The 21,183-nt window shown below is 38.4% G+C and overlaps 1 protein-coding gene across 1 annotated transcript in view; it reads right to left on the reverse strand.

The window, feature by feature from the left end:
* LOC126183798 (delta-1-pyrroline-5-carboxylate dehydrogenase, mitochondrial) overlaps window positions 1-21,183 on the reverse strand; it is a 112,347-nt gene that overhangs the window by 54,464 nt on the left and 36,700 nt on the right. The window contains exon 7 of the mRNA XM_049926040.1: window positions 18,373-18,560. Coding sequence (XP_049781997.1) covers window positions 18,373-18,560 — 188 coding nt within the window. The remainder of the gene's footprint in view (window positions 1-18,372; window positions 18,561-21,183) is intronic.

Genomic DNA, 21,183 nt, shown 5'->3' on the forward strand with positions numbered 1-21,183 from the left:
TTAGGGAACGATTGACAAGAATGGGGGAAAGAAATACAGTAGATGAAGAATGGGTAGCTTTGAGAGATGAAATAGTGAAGGCGGCAGAGGATCAATTAGGTAAAAAGACAAGGGCTAGTAGAAATCCTTGGGTAATGCTGAGAAAAGTACCCTACAGATGACAAAAGAGGGCCTCTGAATATAAGTTGGAGGATACAGAAACCCACAACAATGATAGCTACGGATCTGGCGAGTTTTAACTCTGAATGTAAGTTGAACACATTGTATCAATGACATTAAATGTATTTTCCCGAAAGTGTTATATTTTCAGTTGTAGGTGCAATTTTCTCCGAAACTACCATATTTACCTGAGTATACGATGACTCTGATTTTAAGACAACCCTCTCTTTTTCAAGAGACTTCTTGAGGAATTTTTTAAACATATTCTGACTAATCAAAATTGCAAACTGTTTTATTGACATTATGTATCACCAAAAAAGTTAACATTATATCTATTCTAAATTTATGCCTTTTATTGGTTGTCTACGTTTTGACAAGACAAGGAGAAATAAAATAAACAAAATGAAATGATTTACATTAATTTGCAGATTGTTTTCTTTCTTACTTTTTTCAACTGGCATCACTATTTTAAATAATAATGATATAATAATATAAGTCTTCTATGATGGTCCCAAGCCCGGAGCCTCATTTGCAAGAGATGAGGAAGGAGGAGGGGGAGGAGTAACAACTTTGTAAAAAAAAAAAAAAAAAAAAAACAAACCCTTGAGTCCATCTGGCTTCAGATGGTAACACCCAGCAAAAGCTCCTGTCTAGGATTACCAGGTGAAACCTGGTCAATGGTCTCAAAGGTAGAAGAGGAATCTCAGTTCCCAAAGGCTGAGAGTGCGGAATAACCTAGTGGAGTAAACCACGAAAAACAATCATTTCGGACAAACAGTCTGATTGTACTTTGGAATTTATTTCCTCCACTTACACAAAACAATTTCATATACAAAATGGAAGTATCACTATATAAGAGCACTACCCTAGGTAGTAACTTGAAAAAGGAATCCACCATTGCAATGCATCAGGACCTCGGATTCTGGGGAGTCCCACTATCCACATACAAGATGAGTCGGAGCGCGTTTAAACACCTTCCAAACTGAAATTCAGGAAGAAATGCTTCATTGGGACCATAAATGTAAATTCGCTCCTCCAAGCCAGAAAACAGAAAGAATTGGAAAAGCTCCTGGACGAGCATGAAATTCAGATCTTGGCTGTACAAGAGACCAGATTCCTAGATGAGCACATCATGAACACACAACACTACAGAGTATTCAAAGGAAAGCCAGCAATAAAGAGAATTGTTAACACCCGTCTCCTGAGGACTGCTTTTTACATTAAAAAAACCATAGTGAACAATGTCATACACATCTCGTCAGAATCTGAAAAATTATCCATACTGACAATCAAGTGCAAAAACAAGAAAGACAACAAGAAGAATCCACAGAAAGCAGATGACTTCTGGGATCTACTGGAAACAGAAATCTCCAAGATACCTGTGAACCATACAAATATCCTTCTGGGAGACTTCAACACACAGATCGGGAGAGAAATAAAATATAGAGACATAGTAGGAGACTACCCAACACACAGGAGAACAAATCAGAATGGAGAAAGGCTCATTGGACTCTGCAAAACTTTCCCGTTGAAACTAATTTCAACTCATTTTCGGAAACTCCCAAGAAAAGCAAAGACATGGGTATCTCCAAATCCCAACCTACAAGAATTCCAATTAGACCATGTAGCAATAACCAGGACAAACACTAGAGAAGTGATGAATGTTAAAGTAATTAGAAACTGTAAATTTGATTTGATCACTACCTCTCCAAAGTTAAAATGCATTTTCTCCCACCAAAACGAAAGAGAGATGCACCCAAAGTGACCAAATATAACACCAACTGAAAGAACATCAACCAAGACATTACAAATAACTTCAGAGAAGAAATCCGCTCCTCTAGAACAGAGACCTGGCAACACCTCCGTACAGGGATCCATGGAGATGCAAAGAAGACACTCAGTCTGACAAAGACAAAACAGACAATCTGGTGGAATGAAGAGTGTGAGAAAGCACTCAAAAAGAGAGTCGACACATGGAAAGATGGAAAAGTTCAGGAAATATGGAACACTGGGATCAATTCAGAAAACAAAGAAAAGAAACATCAAGGATATTCTGCAGAGTCAATCACTCATTTGAGAATGCAAAATTACAAAATCTCCAGGACAGCTTAGCAAAAAATAATAGCAGAGGTTTCTTTGAAACTTTCAAAGCAAGCTCAAAGGATACCAGCTCCCAAGTGTAAGCTTCAAAAAATGAACAGGGCAAAATTGGATTGAACAATCAAAAATATTGCAATATACTAGCTGTTCAACTGCCCACCTCCAACCAACAAACTGTAAGTTCTGGCTCCTCCTAAGAACTTTTATGATATGCCACGAACAAAAGAAAAAAATAAAAGAAACCCTAAAAAGTCTCAAAAACAACAAGGTCAACAGAGAAGACTCAATATTAGTAGATATGCTGAAATGTGCAGAACTGGAAATCCTAGACAACCTATGCCGAATCTTCCAGCAAATATAGGAGACAGAAAAACTGTCAGATGAATGGAAAATGGCAGTGATCCACCCACTCCATAAGAAAGGTGACAAACAAGATGCAAACAACTACGGAGGCGTGTCACTACTCCTAGTCACCTACAAAATCCTCTCAAGATACTGCTGAAGAGAACTAAAGAAATCCTACATAAACAACATGGAGAATACCAGGGTGGACTGAAGAAAGGCTGCTCCTGTGCAGAACAAATTTTTAATTTGAAATCAATAATCTGACACAGAATGCTGAATGGCAAAAATATAGTGTTTTCTTTCATTGACTTCTAAAAAACCTTTGACTAGGTGGATAGAGAGAACAGAGATACTCTAGATATGATCATCAGAGAATTTGGGGGTCAAGAAAAAGCTGGCAAACATTATCAGAGAAATCTGAAGAGGCACAACTTCCAAAGTGAAGTTTATCGGAGAAATGTCCCAACCATTTGAAATCAAGACAGGTGTGAGACAGGGCGATGGATTATTGCCAAGACTATTTAACTGTGTCGTGGTGAAGACTGTGAGAATTTGGAATACCAAACTTGAAAATAAAGGGAATAGCCCAATCTGTCTAGGAAGAAAATCGAGAGTAATCAAAGGCAACTGCTAGACTTTCGCTGATGATTTTGCAATATTTTCAGAGAACTTAGAAGAAGCGGCCATACAGATCGACCTATTAGAAAGGATCGCTGTCAAGACACGACTTAGGATCTCAAAAGAGAAGACCAAATTCATGACAAGTGACAAACACGCACCACGATTCGTTGAAACAGAGACTGGATGGATTCAGAGAGTAAAAAAATTCAAATACCTCAGTGAAGCCATACAAGAGAACAGACTGGAGAAAGCTGCTGTGGGGGAACAGATCTCAAAAACGGAGAGAGCTTATGGATTACTGTATTTACTCGAATCTAAGCCGCACTTTTTTTCCGGTTTTCGTAATCCAAAAAACCATCTGCGGCTTAGAATAGAGTGCAAAGGAAGCGGAAGTTATTAAAAATGTTGGTATGTGCCGCCACAACTAACTTCTGCCATCGGATATATGTAGTGCTACACAGGCATGCTTTGTAGGCACAAAGATAAATATTGGCGCCAAAACCTCTGCGTCAGTAAATAAATTAAAAAAAAAAATGGAAGACGAGCTTTTTTTCTCCGCCGCGAGTTTCGACCACTGCATTTTCATACATAATCCAACGAAGTAAATACAAATTCCGTATTGTTAATCTTCGAATGTAGCACAATTTCAGTGTACTACGAAAATCTGACTGGCAAGACTGTTTGGGATGTTTGTCAATATGGCCAACTCTATGTTCTTAATTTTTTCCTATCTGTGAGAAGAGATGGTTGCTAATAGGAACCCGATGAAATTTAAATCACATACAGTATTTTCTTCACCATAAGAATAATATGAATATAAACATTTTGCCATGTATTCTTTCGTGTTTGCTGCTATCTCATTTAAATCCTATCTGCCTAATAAACTACGAAACTAGAGTGAGACAACAGCAAACGCGGAAGAATATACATATCGTGTCACATTTATATTCGTATTATTCTTATGCCTAATAGTGATGCAGTCAGAAATGAAGCACGGCAAGTGACTAGATTTTTAAATCTAAGATGACTCTAAGTTCTGTGCAGAATTTGATGTAATAAAGAAGCGGCCGCAAAGATTTTCAAACGGAGAAAAATTTTCGCCTAACTCTCGTTCAGAACATGTTCTATCATACGCAGTCACTTATTTGATTCTTGTTGATCATTATCAAAGAAAGCAGCAGTGTAGGTAACAACAAATAGCAGTCTCTTGCTATTGTTTCGCTAATGAGACGATTCCTCTCTTTTTTTTTTTTTTATTGTACGCGGCGGTAGCGCACACAAAAGCAAGCCCTGCCGCGAGCCGCGACAGGCCGTAAACACGCACTATCAGAATGCGACAAACAATGCATGACACAATGCAGTAATGCATTTACAGCTTAGAGTGACACGCAAACACCTATAACAAAGAAAACGACACTTATCAGATCAAAGCAAAATAATCAATCGACTCAAACCAGACAAAGCACGTGAAAAAGGAAGGGTACCCGTATAAATACGGACGGAGCGCCTGACGCATAGCAATGGCTACGTGGTAAAGCTTAACTGCTAAGCTTACGACTCTAACTCAACTACTGTAGCTGTATTGTCATTCATTCGACCTAAATTGTGTCTCATATTACAATGGACCAACTTTGTTTCGATTTGGAGGTGCGGCTTAAAACTTTTCTCTCCCCTTGAATTTCGAGTCTCAAATTTCAGGTGCGGCTTAGATTCGGGAATTTTTTTTTTTTCCTTTATTTCGAGTCTCATTTTTCAGGTGCGGCTTAGATTCGAGTGCGGCTTAGATTCAAGTAAATACGGTAATTAAAAACAATGACAACAAACAGTGCATCTCTTGGAATGCCAAAATAAAGCACTACAATGCTGTGATAACAATAGAGTGCCTGTAGGCCAGCGAATGCCTCTGAATGAAAGCTGGAGATACTAGAAAGAAGAATATTACGGAAAATCGTTGGTCCATCCCAGGTTGAAACTGGCTGGAAACTTTGGAGCAACAATGAAATCTACAATGAGGGGAAGAAAATCTCTGAGAACATGAAAAAGAGGAGGTTGTCATTTCTACGACACCTGTACAGAATGGACAAAACCAGACTAACCAAAAGGATATTCGACTATCTGTGGTAAAAGAAGACAACAATGACACGGATTAAGGAAGCTCGTAAAGATCTGGAAAGGTTCAACATTCAGGAAGTTTAGATGTTAAATAGGGAAACATTTTGAACCATGACTCAACATTTGGAAGGATTTCAATTCAAAAGAACTAAGAAGACTGGAAGACCCTGGACGGATGAACACAGAAGCAACAGCACAGCATCCATATGAAGGAGTACTGGAGAAAGAGGAAACTTCAGTCAAGAAGAAATGAAATTGTAACGTGATCCTAAGTGGTCAATTTGCAAATTAAAAATAATAATAATAATATAATAATAATAATAATAATAATAATAATAATAATAATAATGGCACAGCTGCGAAATTTATATCTTTGTTGTCACAAATATTTGGCGGTTTCTTCCAAGCATGTTGTGATTTGTGAGGTTGTGGTTGCTGTGGGACCTGAGAACACAGCTATTTTTTATCCAAATACATTACGAATTTCACTTCTATACTGACGTGAGAATATTACAATGTCAGTTGCTTCCAAACGTATCGTCTTCCTGCCACTCCCTCACTGGTTGCATTGAACCAGCAGCTGACACACCCTCTTTTGTTTCCATCATACACTGTAGCAAGACAACACTGTTGCAAGAAACATGTAAGTACTCCACTGGCCCCTATCTAGACTTTTACTGTCTCCTGCAGAAATGAGTATTACTTTGAGTGTTCGTCCAAATTTAAAGTCAATTCAATTCCAACTACAAATGGACTCACGCAAACTGCAGTTTAAACATGGTACATGTTCCTAAAAAGCCAAAATATACATTGTACATTCCCATCATTGGCAACATGTCGTAATTTGCTGCATTCCTGTAGTTCTCAACAAAGCTGGTATCACTGTTCCCCTCTAACCCTTCCACAGTGCTGTGCCTAAGCAATTGTTAAACACAGACTGCAATATCTTCTAAGGTGTAAATCATATGTAACAACAGCAACTAATACATAAATAGAAGATTGCACTCATGATTCAGTCCAATTCTTGAACTTTCACTTGTCCTACGAACAACTGATCTTTTGGTACTATCTCCACCATGGGCCTTGCCACTGTAAATTATTCTCACAACAATTAAAGTCAGTTTAATATGAATGATTTTGTTTGTTAGTCATTTTATTCTGTATTAACTTCCCTTCTTGTTTCATTTGAATGTCACCATCACATTCCAAAGCCGATTAAAAGGTGGTAACATTTTTACCCAGTATTCTAATATGTGAACAGTGACCGAATTTCTTATTTGCAACCCACTCAGTAACTCATTACAGTCTTGCATAATCAAATATTGATCTGGGTTCAGAAACAATTAATATTTTTGAAGGACGACATTTATGCTTTTTAATGTTACCTTCACTTAAAAAACAACATTAATGTTTGTTCACAGTATCAATACATTTGTGAGAAATTTTATTGTAAACTTGTTTAAATACAACAGTAGTTTGTAACATGATAGAATTTAGTACTATTTCCTCCTGTGCTTCACAAAACTGTCACATTTTAAGCACAATAATACAGGGTTATTACAAATGATTGAAGCGATTTCACAGCTCTACAATAACTTTATTATTTGAGATATTTTCAAAATGCTTTGCACACACACATACAGAAACTCAAAAAGTTTTTTTAGGCATTCACAAATGTTCGATATGTGCCCCTTTAGTGATTCAGCAGACATCAAGCCGATAATCAAGTTCCTCCCACACTCGGCGCAGCATGTCCCCATCAATGAGTTCGAAAGCATCGTTGATGCGAGCTCGCAGTTCTGGCACGTTTCTTGGTAGAGGAGGTTTAAACACTGAATCTTCCACATAACCCCACAGAAAGAAATCGCATGGGGTTAAGTCGGGAGAGCGTGGAGGCCATGACATGAATTGCTGATCATGATCTCCACCACGACCGATCCATCGGTTTTCCAATCTCCTGTTTAAGAAATGCCGAACATCATGATGGAAGTGCGGTGGAGCACCATCCTGTTGAAAGATGAAGTCGGCGCTGTCGGTCTCCAGTTGTGGCATGAGCCAATTTTCCGGGGGCTACGCGTGAATCTTGCCCGCACGCGTTCAACCGTTTCTTCGCTCACTGCAGGCCGACCCGTTGATTTCCCCTTACAGAGGCATCCAGAAGCTTTAAACTGCGCATACCATCGCCGAATGGAGTTAGCAGTTGGTGGATCTTTGTTGAACTTCATCCTGAAGTGTCGTTGCACTGTTACGACTGACTGATGTGAGTGCATTTCAAGCACGGCATACGCTTTCTCGGCTCCTGTCGCCATTTTGTCTCACTGCGCTCTCGAGCGCTCTGACGGCAGAAACCTGAAGTGCGGCTTCAGCCGAAAAAAACTTTGAGTTTTTCTATGTATCTGTAGTGTGTCGTGACCATATGTCAATGAATGGAGCTACAGTGAATTTATGAAATCGCTTCAATCATTTGTAATAGCCCTGTAGGTTGTTGTGGTTAGTTCACAGTTTCTCATGTGCCCCTTGCACTAACACCGTGTCAGTCAAATGTCACATGACTGAGCAATGTTGATACTGTATCGAGCACTTAGGCATATCGGGATATCTCAAGCCAACTCGAATGAAAGTATTGTTTGCTAAGCCCTATCCTTCTGAATTCTTAAAAATAAATCTGGATGTGACTACATTATTCAAAGCTTCACCTGTAAATGAAAGACAATCCCTATATATTCTATTAAACAACATAAAAATGTTTACCTCAACAGTTCTACATCTACATCTACATCCATATTCCGCAAGCCACCTGACGGTGTGTGGCAGAGGGTACCTTGAGTACCTCTATCGGTTCTCCCTTCTATTCCAGTCTCGTATTGTTCGTGGAAAGAAGGATTGTCGGTATGCTTCTGTGTGGGCTCTAATCTCTCTGATTTTATCCTCATGGTCACTTCGCGAGATATACGTATGAGGGAGTAATATACTGCTTGACTCTTCGGTGAAGGTATGTTCTCGAAACTTTAACAAAAGCCCGTACCAAGCTACTGAGCGTCTCTCCTGCAGAGTCTTCCACTGGAGTTTATCTATCATCTCCGTAATGCTTTTACGATTACTGAATGATCCTGTAACGAAGTGCGCTGCCCTCCGTTGGATCTTCTCTCTCTCTCTCTCTCTCTCTCTCTCTCTCTCTCTCTCTCTCTCTCTCTTCTATCAACCCTATCTGGTACGGATCCCACACTGCTGAGCAGTATTCAAGCAGTGGGCGAAAAAGTGTACTGTAACCTACTTCCTTTGTTTTCGGATTGCATTTCCTTAGGATTCTTCCAATGAATCTTAGTCTGGCATCTGCTTTACCGATGATCAACTTTATATGATCATTCCATTTTAAATCACTCCTAATGTGTACTCCCAGATAATTTACGGAATTAACTGCTTCCAGTTGCTGACCTGCTATTTTGTAGCTAAATGATAAGGGATCTATCTTTCTATGTATTTGCAGCACATTACACTCATCTACATTGAGATTCAATTGCCATTCCCTGCACCATGCGTCAATTCGCTGCAGATCCTCCTGCATTTCAGTACAATTTTCCATTATTACAACCTCTCAATATACCACAGCATCATCTGCAAAAAGCCTCGGTGAACTTCCGATGTCATCCACAAGGTCATTTATGTATATTGTGAATAGCAACAGTCCTACAACACCCCTACAGCACACCTGGAATCACTCTTACTTCGGAAGACTTCTCTCCATTGTGAATAACATGCTGCATTCTGTTATCTAGGAACTCTTCAATCCAATCACACAATTGGTCTGATAGTCCATATGCTCTTACTTTGTTCATTAAACGACTGTGGGGAACTGTATCGAACGCCTTGCGGAAGTCAAGAAACACGGCATCTACCTGTGAACCCATGTCTATGGCCCTCTGAGTCTCGTGGACGAATAGCGCGAGCTGGGTTTCACACGACCGTCTTTTTCGAAACCCATGCTGATTCCTATAGAGTAGATTTCTAGTCTCCAGAAAAGTCATTATACTCTAACATAATAAGTGTTCCAAAATTCTACAACTGATCGACGTTAGAGATATAGGTCTATAGTTCTGCACATCTGTTCGACGTCCCTTCTTGATAACGGGGATGACCTGTGCCCTTTTCCAATCCTTTGGAACGTTACGCTCTTCTAGAGACCTACGGTACACCGCTGCAAGAAGGGGGGCAAGTTCCTTCGCGTACTCTGTGTAAAATCGAACTGGTATCCCATCAGGTCCAGTGGCCTTTCCTCTTTTGAGCGATTTTAAAAGTTTCTCTATCCCTCTGTCGTCTATTTCGATATCTACCATTTTGTCATCTGTACGACAATCTACAGAAGGAACTACAGTGCAGTCTTCCTCTATGAAACAGCTTTGGAAAAAGACATTTAGTATTTCGGCCTTTAGTCTGCCATCGTCTGTTTCAGCACCATTTTGGTCACAGAGTGTCTGGACATTTTGTTTTGATCCACCTACCACTTTGACATAAGACCAAAATTTCTTAGGATTTTCTGCCAAGTCAGTACATAGAACTTTACTTTCGAATTCATTGAACACCTCTCGCATAGTCCTCCTCACACTACATTTCGCTTCGCGTAATTTTTGTTTGTCTGCAAGGCTTCGGCTATGTTTATGTTTGCTGTGAAGTTTGTTTATGTTTGCTGTGAAGTTCCCTTTGCTTTCGCAGCAGTTTCGTAACTCGGTTGTTGTATCACGGTGGCTCTTTTCCATCTCTTACGATCTTGCTTGGCACATACTCATCTAACGCATATTGTACGATGGTTTTGAACTTTGTCCACTGATCCTCAACACTATCTGTACTTGAGACAAAACTTTTGTGTTGAGCCGTCAGGTACTCTGTAATCTGCTTTTTGTCACTTTTGCTAAACAGAAAAATCTTCTTACCTTTTTTTAATATTTCTATTTATGGCTGAAATCGTTGATGCAGTAACCGCTTCATGATTGCTGAATCCCTGTTCCGCGTTAACTGTTTCAAATAGTTCGGGTCTGTTTGTCACCAGAAGGTCTAATATGTTATCGCCACGAGTCGGTTCTCTGTTTAACTGCTCAAGGTAGTTTTCAGATAAAGCACTTAAAAAAATTTCACTGGATTCTTTGTCCCTGCCACCTGTTATGAACAATTGAGTCTCCCAGTCTATATCCGGCAAATTAAAATCTCCACCCAGAACTATAACATGGTGGGGAAATCTACTCAAAATATTTTCCAAATTATCCTTCAGGTGCTCAGCCACAACAGCTGCTGAGCCAGGGGGCCTATAGAGACTCCAATTACCATGTCTGAGCCTGCTTTAACCGTGACCTTCACCCAAATTATTTCACATTTCGGATCTCCGTCAATTTCCTTCGATACTATTGCACTTCTTATCGCTATGAACACGTCTCCCCCTTCACTGTCCAGCCTGCCTCTGCGGTATGCATTCCAATCTGAGTTTAGGATTTCATTACTGTTTACGTCTGGTTTCAGTCAACTTTCTGTCCCTAGTACTATATGGGCATTGTGACAGTTTATTAATGAGAGCAGTTCCGGGACCATTCTATAGACACTCCTGCAGTTTACTATTAGCACTTTAATATTGTTATTCCCTGTTGCATTTTGCCTACTCCTACCTTGCCGCGTCTCAAGAGGCGTCTTGTCGGGTCTAGGGAGGGAATTCTCTAACCTAAAAAACCCACATGTGCACTCCACATGTACTCCGCTACCCTTGTAGCCGCTTCCGGCGTGTAGTGTTTAATCTGTGAATATAAGATGACCCTGTATTTTTTGAATGATGAATTCAGGGAAAAAAACCTTGTCTTACAATTGGGTAAATACAGTAATACATCTATGTCAATGAAACTTTGTAGAGAAATTTATTAAATCTTTCATTTAAATGTTCTCAAATTATTGCAATCAAAGAAAATGTGTGACCCCCATTTAGACATTAAAAAATAATAATTTCAATTTTTACTATGATAACAAAGCTACTGTCATATAAGTAATGCACTTTGAAGAAGATATAACAACTTATGCAGGTTGCAAATTTGGCTTGATTTAAGCAAACCGTTATTGAGAAATGTGTATCAACATTAGTTCGGTTAACCATAGGAAATACTTTCATGACACGATTCCCTTAATTGTGTGAGACCCATACCACATAGGACTGACAAATAATATTGAATGGATACAAAAAAAGGGCACCGTGAATGGTCACAGGTTTGTTCGACCCATGAGTGAGTGTTACAAAGATGCTGAAAGAACTGAACTGGTAGATGCTTGAAGATAAGCAAAAACTATCCTGTGTGAACCTATTTAGAAAGTTCCAGAACAAACTTTCAGTGATGAATATAGGAATATTTTACAATCCCCCATGGATTGTTCCCATAGGAATTGAGGAAATAGGATTAGACTTATTACAGCACACAAAGAGGCATTTAAGTAATCAAATCATTCTTCCTGCATTTCATACATGAATGGAATGGGAGAAGTCCTAATAACTTGTACAATGAGACGTACTCTCTGACGTGCACTTCACAATGGTCTGCAGAGTACAGATGTACTAATCACAACTGTCCACTAACACATACATACTTAAAGAACATGTACCTACCAAATTCCACAACATCATTCCAACAAATATGTTTTTAATGAAAACTGTGATGACAAAAAATACAATAATAATAATAATAATAATAATAATAATCTAAGAATGTTCTAACATAGGAGTGGACAGACTTGCATCGAAATATGCCCTGTTTTTTTAAAGTGAACATCAGTTGAAAACCACATTCTAAATTTCAGCTGCCAATATGAACAGGAAGCAACTGCAAAACAATTATTAAATGTGACATTTTTTGCATAGTTTTCATGCTTGCAGCTGCCTGATATACTGCCCTGAATTCTCATGCTGTGCAATGCAGTGTTCTCTTGTCAGTGCTTCTACTGGCTTGTGAGGCTACAGCCGAATTGCCAATTGAAAGCGATCTTAATATACTTAATATCCATAAAGAAATATGAGTCATGTTTTTTCCACAAAGTTCCTTCTAAACTGGTTTGGAGAACGCACAAATACACAGATGGTTGCTAGCGTGTCCACATTAATTTTATTCTGTGTAACTATTGTAAAAATGTGAAATATTGATGCAATGTCCCAAATTTATATTTTTTGTCCACAATGAGCATACAATTAAGGATAAAATTTTAGTCCTGAGAATCACAGTCAGTCATTTTTAGACAAAGCTGGGCCACGATCAGGAATAAAGTCAACCTAATACTGGTGTAATTTGAGGAGTGCCACACATGCTTAATCATATTTTGAAACCAAGGAGAGGCAAACTGATACTGTATTAGCAACTGCAATTTGATAATATTGTCACAATTGTAGACTGGAAACTGCAGGATATGTCTCAAATAATTTTCTCTGCAAACGTCCGCGTAGAATATTATCTTTTCAGACATAGTCCAAAACTTCCATTCGATTCTTGAAAACAAACATATTGCACAGAAACAATGAACCATCCACACTGATTACAGACATTTCTCTCTCTCTCTCTCTCTCTCTCTCTCTCTCTCTCTCTCTCTCTCTCTGTGTGTGTGTGTGTGTGTGTGTGTGTGTGTGTGTGTGTGTGTGTCTGTCCTTTCAGCTTTGATGAAAGTCATGTTGTACAAGATGGTATAGTTGCAACTAAACGACTTTTTCTGACTTCAAGAAAAAAAGTACAAAAGGAAGTGCATTTAATGTTGTCATTATATCCGATTGACTCTTATCTCATTTTGTAACTTAATTTTTCCATCTATACAATTCATGTTCTGAACAGTCACGGCAAAATTCCTTTCGAGTAATACTCCTACATATTCATTTATTATCGCTTTCACTCACTCAGTACACCACTGCTTTCTCTTTGCATGATAAGGTAATTTTAGTTCTTGGTGTTTCTTTAAAAAATAACAGATAATTAAATGTGCACTATCACTTCACTTGATCGGTGAAAGACAGAAGTACAAAAAATGCTCAGGGAAATTCAGAAATGCAGAAATAAAAGTAAATTGGGAATGAAATAAATATGAATTGCAGGGAAGGTAAATGGCTGCATGAAAACGTGAAAAAATCAAAAATGAAATGACTGTTGGGAGGACTGAGTCAGCATATAGAAAAGTAAAAACCACCTTTACTGTAACTAAAAGCAACGGCAGTAACATTAAGAGTGCAATGGGAATACCAGTGTTAAATTCAGAAGAGACAATGAATAGGTGGAAAGAATACATTGAAGATGGGGGAGGACTTGTCTGATGAAATGATAGAAGAAGAAACAGAAGTCAATATAGAAGAGAGAGGAGGTCCAGTACTAGAATCAGAATTTAAAAGAGCTCCTGAAGACAAAATTAGATAATGCAAAGGGGATAGATAACATTCAATCAGAATTTCTAAAATCACTGCAGGAAATGGCAACAAAACAACTATTCACACTGGTGTGTAGAACATATGAGTCCAGTATACCCTCTGACTATCAGAAAAACATCATCTACACAATTCCCTAGATTGCAACAGCCGACAAGTGCGAGAATTATCGCACAGTCAGCTCGACACCTCATGTAGCCAAGTTGCTGACAAAGAGTAATATACAGAAGAATGGAAAAGAGAATTAAGACATGTTCATAGGATTTGTCAACCTGGAAAAAGCATTTGACAATGTAAAATGGTGCAAGATGTTTGAAATTCTAAGAAATATAAAAGGGGTAAGCTATAGGGAAAGACGGGTGATACTCAATATGTACAAGAACCAAGAGTGGAAGGCCCAGCACAAAGTGCTTGGATTAAAATGGGTCTAAGACAGGGATGTAGTCTTTTGCCCCTACTGTTCAATCTATACATCGAAGAAGCAATGACTGAAATAAAAGAAAGGTTCAAGAGTGGAATTAAAATTCAAGGTGAAAAGATATCAATGACAAGATTTGCTGAAGACATTTCTATCCTCAGTGAAACTGAAGAAGAATTTTACAGGATCTGCTGAACTGAATGAACAGTCAATCACTACAAAATATGGATTTAGGCCAAACTGAAGAAAGACAAAGGTAATGAGAAGTAGCAGAAATGAGAACAATGAGAAACTAAAACACATCAGGATGTGGCCACACTTCCTCGATCATGAGCTTCGGTAGTTAGGTTTTTGAATATCTCTGTATTATTAGAGATAGTTCCTGCATTTTCGTCAGGGTCTAGAGTAGATTTCCGTAGTGCACATCGATAGTCATTTGTTTGTTTGTTTTGAAAACTTGTGACTGCTTGTTGGTGTTAGTCACGCAGTCAGGCAGTAGTAGCTGACCGAGACAGACACAACAACAGGGAAGTAACCGCTTTTGTGACATTTACGAGCTCCTAACCAGGAGCGAAGGGTCCTCCCAGATACCATGAAGAGCACAGTGCAGCCAACTGCAGATGGTTGCTCACGTCAGTACCAATGATGTGTGTCACTTTGGATCAGAAGAGATTCTCTCTGGTTTCAAGCGGCTAACAGAAGTGGTAAGGGCTGCCAGTCTTGCTTGCAACATGAAAGCAGAGCTGACCATTTGCACGATAGTCAACAGGACCGATTGCGGAATCAGAGGCTCAGACAGTTCTGCGACTGTGTAGGCTGCAGATTCCACGACTTGCGCCAAGGGGTGGTTGGGTTTCGGGTTCCGCTGAATAGGTCAGGGGTCCATTATATGCAGGAGGTGGCTACGTGGATAGTGGGGGCTGTTTGGCGTGGACTGGGTGGTTTTTTAAGTTAGAGGGTCTCGGGAAAACACAAGGGTGCAGGCTTAACACAGGAAGAACGTAGATACAGGAACCATTGGTATAACAGTTGTAAATTGTCGTAGCTGTGTTGGTGAAGTACCAGAGCTCGAAGCGCTAATAGAAAGCACTGATGCTCAAATCATTACAGGCACTGAAAACTGGCTAAAGCCAGATATAAGCTCAGCCAAAATTTTTGCGAAGAACCTAATGGTGTTCCAAAAGTATAGGCTAAACACGGTTGGCGGTGGCATGTTTGTTACTGTTAGAAGTAGTTTAACTTGTCGTGAAACTGAAGTAGACACTTCCTGTGAGTTAGTACGGGCAGAGGTCATTGTTGGCAATCAGAATAAAATAATAATAGGATCCTTTTACTGACCTCCCAATTCAGATGATACAGTTGCTGAAAGGTTCAATGAAAACTTGAGTTTGATTTCAAACACATACCCGACTCATACGATAATAGTTGGTGGTGACTTTAATTTACCCTCAATATGTTGGCGAAAATACATATTTAATTCCAGATGTACGCATAAAATATCATCCAAAACTGTGCTAAACGCATTCTCTGAAAATTATTTCGAGCAGTTAGTTCATGAGCCCATGCAAGTAGTAAACAGTTGTAAACACACACTTGACCTCTTAGCAACGAATAATCCTGAGTTAACAATGAGCATCAAAACCGATACAGGAATTAGTGAACACAGGGTTGTTGTAGCAAGATTGAATATTGTAATCCCCAAATCCTCCAAAAATAAGCAAAAAATATACCTATTCAAAAAAGTAGATAAAAATTAACTTGACGCCTTCCTGAGAGACAAAATCCACTCATTCCAAATTAATAATATAAGTGTAGGCCAGATGTGGCTTGAATTCAAAGAAATAGTATCGGCACCAATTGAGAGATTTATACCAAATAAATTAACAAACAATGGAGCTATGCTTTGTTGGTACACAAAAGGGTTAGAACACTGTTGCAGAAACAATGGAACAAACATGCCAAATTTAAACAGACACAAAATTACCACAACTGGCGATCTATTACAGAAGCTCCAAATTTAGTGCGGACTTCAATGTGAGATGCTTCTAACAGTTTCCACAATGGAGATACTATCGAAGACAGTGCTGCCAAAGCAGAGTTACTAAACACAGCCTTCTGAAATGTCTTCACAAAAGAAGACAAAGTGAATATTCAAGAATTCGAATTGAGAAGAGCTGCCAACATGAGTACTGTAGAAGTAAATATCCGCAGAGTAGTGAAGCAACTTAAATCACTTAATAAAAGCAAGTCTTCTGGTCCAGGCTGTATACCAATTAGGTTCGTTTTGGAGTATGCTGATGCATTAGCTCCATACTTAACAATCATATACAACTGTTCACTCGAGGAAAGATCCATACCCAAAGACTAGAAAGTTGCACAGATCACACCAATATTCAAGAAAGGTAGTAGGAGTAATCCACTAAATAACAGGCCCATGTCGTTAACGTTGATATGCAACAGGATTTTGGGACATACATTGTGTTCAAACATTATCAATTACCTCGAAGAAAACTGTCTATTGACTCACATTCAAACATGGGTTTAGAAAACATTGTTCCTGTGAAACACAACTAGCTCTTTATTCACATGAAGTCTTGAGTGCTATTGACAAGGGATTTCAGATTGATTCCATATTTCTGGATTTCCGGAAGGCTTTTGACACTGTACCACACAAGCGGTTTGCAGTGAAATTGCGTGCTTATGGAATATCGTCACATTTATGTGACTGGATTTGTGATTTCGTGTCAGAGAGGTCACAGTTCGTGGTAATTGATGGAAAGTCATCAAGTAAAACAGAAGTGATTTCTGGCATTCCCCAAGGTAGTATTATAGGCCCCTTGCTGCTCATTATCTATATAAATGATTTGAGAGACAATCTGAGCAGCCATTTAGGTTATTTGCAAACAATGCTGTCATTTATCAACTAATAAAGTCATCAGAAGATCAAAACAAATTGCAGAACGATTTAGAAAAGATATCTGAATGTTGCGAAAATTGGCAGTTGACTCTAAATAATGAAAAGTGTGAGGTCATGCACATGAGTGCTAAAAGAAATCTGTTAAACTTCGGTTACACGATAAGTCAGTAAAATATAAAGGCTGTAAATTCAACTAAATGCCTAGGAATTACAATTACAAACAACTTAAATTGGAAGGAACACATAGAAAATGTTGTGGGGAAGGCTAACCAAAGACTGCATTTTATTGGCAGGACACTTACAAAATGTAACAGATCTACTAAGGAGAGTGCCTACACTACGCTTGTCCGTCCTCTTTTAGAATACTGCTGCACAGTGTGGGATTCTTACTAGATAGGACTGATGGGGTACATCGGAAAAGTTCAAAGAAGGGCAGCATGTTTCGCACTATCACAAAATATGGGAGAGAGTGTCACAGAAATGATACAGGATTTTGGCTGGACATCATTAAAAGAAAGGCGTTTCTCTTTGCGATGGAATCTTCTCACGAAATTCCAATCACCAACTTTCTCCTCCGAATGCAAAAATATTTTGTTGACACTGACCTACATAGGGTGAAATGATCACCATGATAAAATAAGGGAAATCAGAGCTTGTACGGAAAGATATAGGTGCTCGTTCTTTCCGCACGCTATGCAAGATTGGAATAATAGAGAATTGTGAAGGTGGTTCGATGAACCCTCTGCCAGGCATTTAAATGTGATTTGCAGAGTATCCATGTAGATGTAGATGAGCACAACACTCGCTGTAACAACAGCTAATGAAACCAAGGGGTGTCCAACCCTTAGTTCCCAGTGAAAGCAAGGAAAAGATCAGTTTTTGTGAATTCTAGTTCACGTTGGCAGCTGAAATTTAGCACGTGGATTTTAACTAAGGTTAATCAGGAATGGAAAAAGACAGGGCAAGTTTCAACATGACAAGTCTGAGCATTTCCTTGTAACATTTTCAACAACTCTGATAAGCTGACCTTTAAGAATATTAATTAATTTAGTAAATCACACACTCTGGCAACAAATAAGTGCACAAAGCAATAAAAAAAGAAAAATTCAAAAACTTTATTACTTGATCTTTCTATAATAACGGGAATTAATACTAAATACAAAAAAAGAGGTGCTCCAACAATGTCCTTACATATGTAACAGTTTAATTTTATATTCAAATGTTTTAAAATAAGCAACTGTGAAGATGAATTGAATTTAGAAATGAAGAGTTAATACTCACCGTGCAGAACCAGTGAAGTTTATAGCAGCTAAATTTGGATGAGAAGTTATCGCATCACCAAATGTTGGTCCAACGGCTGGTACAAAGTTAACTACACCTGGAGGTAAGCCTGCTTCTTGCATTATTTTGAATATTAAATAATTGGAAAGTGCTGCTGTATCAGATGGTTTCCATAACACAACACAACCCTATCAAGAAAAGTATCAAAATCAGTATCAAAGAAATAGTCCCATAAAAACAATATCTTCATTTAGATGCAATGAGAGGAATAAAAAAATTGTGCAAGAGACTCTAAATTCGTACACAGAAATATGATTACATCTTCAACTGCACCATTCAAATTAAAATCTGGTGAAATAATTAAAGTGTGGTATTTTAGTACAGACAAAGCATTTCCAAGTCATCACTACAATCTCCAAGTGCAACAGCATCCAAGGAATTACTGTTTCAGTCACAGGCAATGCTATTTTTAATGACAATAGTTTGTGTATTATCAATAAGTGACAGAAGAAAGGAGACATACTGTCATACATACCAATAAATATGTACTTTTAGACATTAGTTAGGATGGAGACTATAACCCTATACATTTTTGTTTTATTCTCACAACTCAAAACAACCCACTGCATTTTTTGTTCAGCAAATAATTGGGTATATGGAGATTTGGGGGGGGGGGGGGGGGAGAGGAGAGAGAGAGAGAGAGAGAGAGAGAGAGAGAGAGAGAGAGAGAGAGAGAGAGAGAGAGAGAGAGAGAGAGACGACCAGTCCACCAGAGCTGCTGAAAAAGCTCATTCATATTTAGCAAATTTTATTCCCATGGGAAACAGGATACAAATATGCTCTAATAGAATGTTGCACACTTAAACTCTTATAAAACTAGATATGGCAAATGTCCCTAATGTTGAACACTATTTGGTTTTAGCTTCAAAACATACGGTCACTTTCTTGACACATCCCTCGTACATGATTTAATTCCTTCACCCCCCCCCCTTCCTCAAAAAAATTATTCCAATTTAACCCCCCACCCCCTCTCCCCCCCCCCCCCCACACACACACACTTTCACCATAAAAGTTAACTGTGATTGTTCAAGTTAAAAACTGTTTGCAGGCTGCTAGCACTATCCAGTTCTCAAGTTTGATTGACCAAGTTTATACCTGAAAACTGCTGAATAACAATCTGTTAGAAGCTACCTACTGACTGAAATATATTTCCCCAGAAAGTGCAAGAAAACTACTACCATGGAGTTTTCACAGCATTTTTGAAGAGGACATGAAGTTGGTCTCTCATGAGCTTTCCTGAAACCTTCTAGCACAAACTTCATTTTCAGATAATAATGCAATGTTTCTCTGCTGTTTTCTTCCACAGCACTTTCGGTGTAGGTGAATAACTCCAGTTTTCTCCTAAAACTATGTGCACAGAATGGCTTTAACCTGCCTTTAGCTTCAAGCGATGGTGTAATATAAAGGTGGACATTCTTTCTTATGTCTTGTTACACACATTTTATAGAGTCAAATGTATTTCCTTGTGCTACCGCAACTGTTTCATTAATTTTATACATAAAATATTTTACTTAGTGATTATTTCAACAAGAGTACTACTTATTGGTAATTCAACTCTTCTACTGTTTCACAGTGACATACAGAAATACTTATCATGGAAAATACATTATGTTCAATTCTGGGAATTTATTCTTTGGTACATTTTTAATAGTGATTAATTCTTCTAACAGTACCACAACATGTATCGACATGAATAAAGACATATCACAGCCCTCTTATGTATGATACACCAGGTTCAAAATCAGCCTGTAACACAATGAATGTGAATTGAAGCAGCTTTCTAAGGAATAAGAGTCCATTCAATAGTTATAAAACCTATCAAATCGAGGTTTACAAGGGCTCTGAAAACCACTGTTTCGTAAAGGAAGTTAGGTGAAGTTCCTTGTGCCCACTTGTTTCATATTTTAAGAACCTCCATGGCACTGATAAAGTCACTCAGAGTATAGTAGTTTCCATGGTGAAGTAAATTTTAAAAGCATCAGAAAATATTTTAACAAAAATTGAGATCCAAAATCAATACTATCCTTCTGTAGCATACTATTGGCATACATGCAATCCACATAATATCCCCTTGTAAATTCTCTTGAATACCTCTTGTTTTCAGCTGATGCACCACTCTTTAGAACATAGGCAAGCTGTGCCTGTTTATAATTGGTGTCAATTTGATGCTGCTCACATTGAAATGTGCCACCTAACTGAAAATTAGCAACTTACCAAATTAATCTAATGTATATTGCAGTGAAGTCTGTACCATATGCATTATGCATCCACTATGTATGTAGATTATCTGAAGAGCAGTATGAAAGTACCAAAACTAGTTATGGTTTAAATAAGCTCTTCACATACATGACTAGGTCTGCCTTTTAGCAAAAGGAAAATTGTAAATTTGCACAAACATGTTTCAACATAATTGTGGTGTCATCAGTGGCTTTTTATTTTCTCTGTAAATGTATATTTTTTCACAGGATATAAATGATACTTACATATTTACAAAATTATAATCTTCTTATACAACTACTTAATACTATTTAAGCCAAATCAATTTTGCTTAAAAAAAACTGGGCAAGTGGCTGGCTGTCATCAACCTGAAGGTTGGTTTGAACAACACAGTGCTTTACTAGGCATGGTCCTGATGAAGGTGTATGCCATTGCCTTCCTCTGACCTTTGAACTGATTGACCCTGTCAGTTATACAGGGACCTACAGTTTAACATGGATTACAAACCACTGTGAAACTTGGCATTTTCCATAT

The sequence above is a fragment of the Schistocerca cancellata genome, chromosome 4, assembly GCF_023864275.1.
Source record: "Schistocerca cancellata isolate TAMUIC-IGC-003103 chromosome 4, iqSchCanc2.1, whole genome shotgun sequence".
Lineage (NCBI taxonomy): Eukaryota > Metazoa > Arthropoda > Insecta > Orthoptera > Acrididae > Schistocerca > Schistocerca cancellata.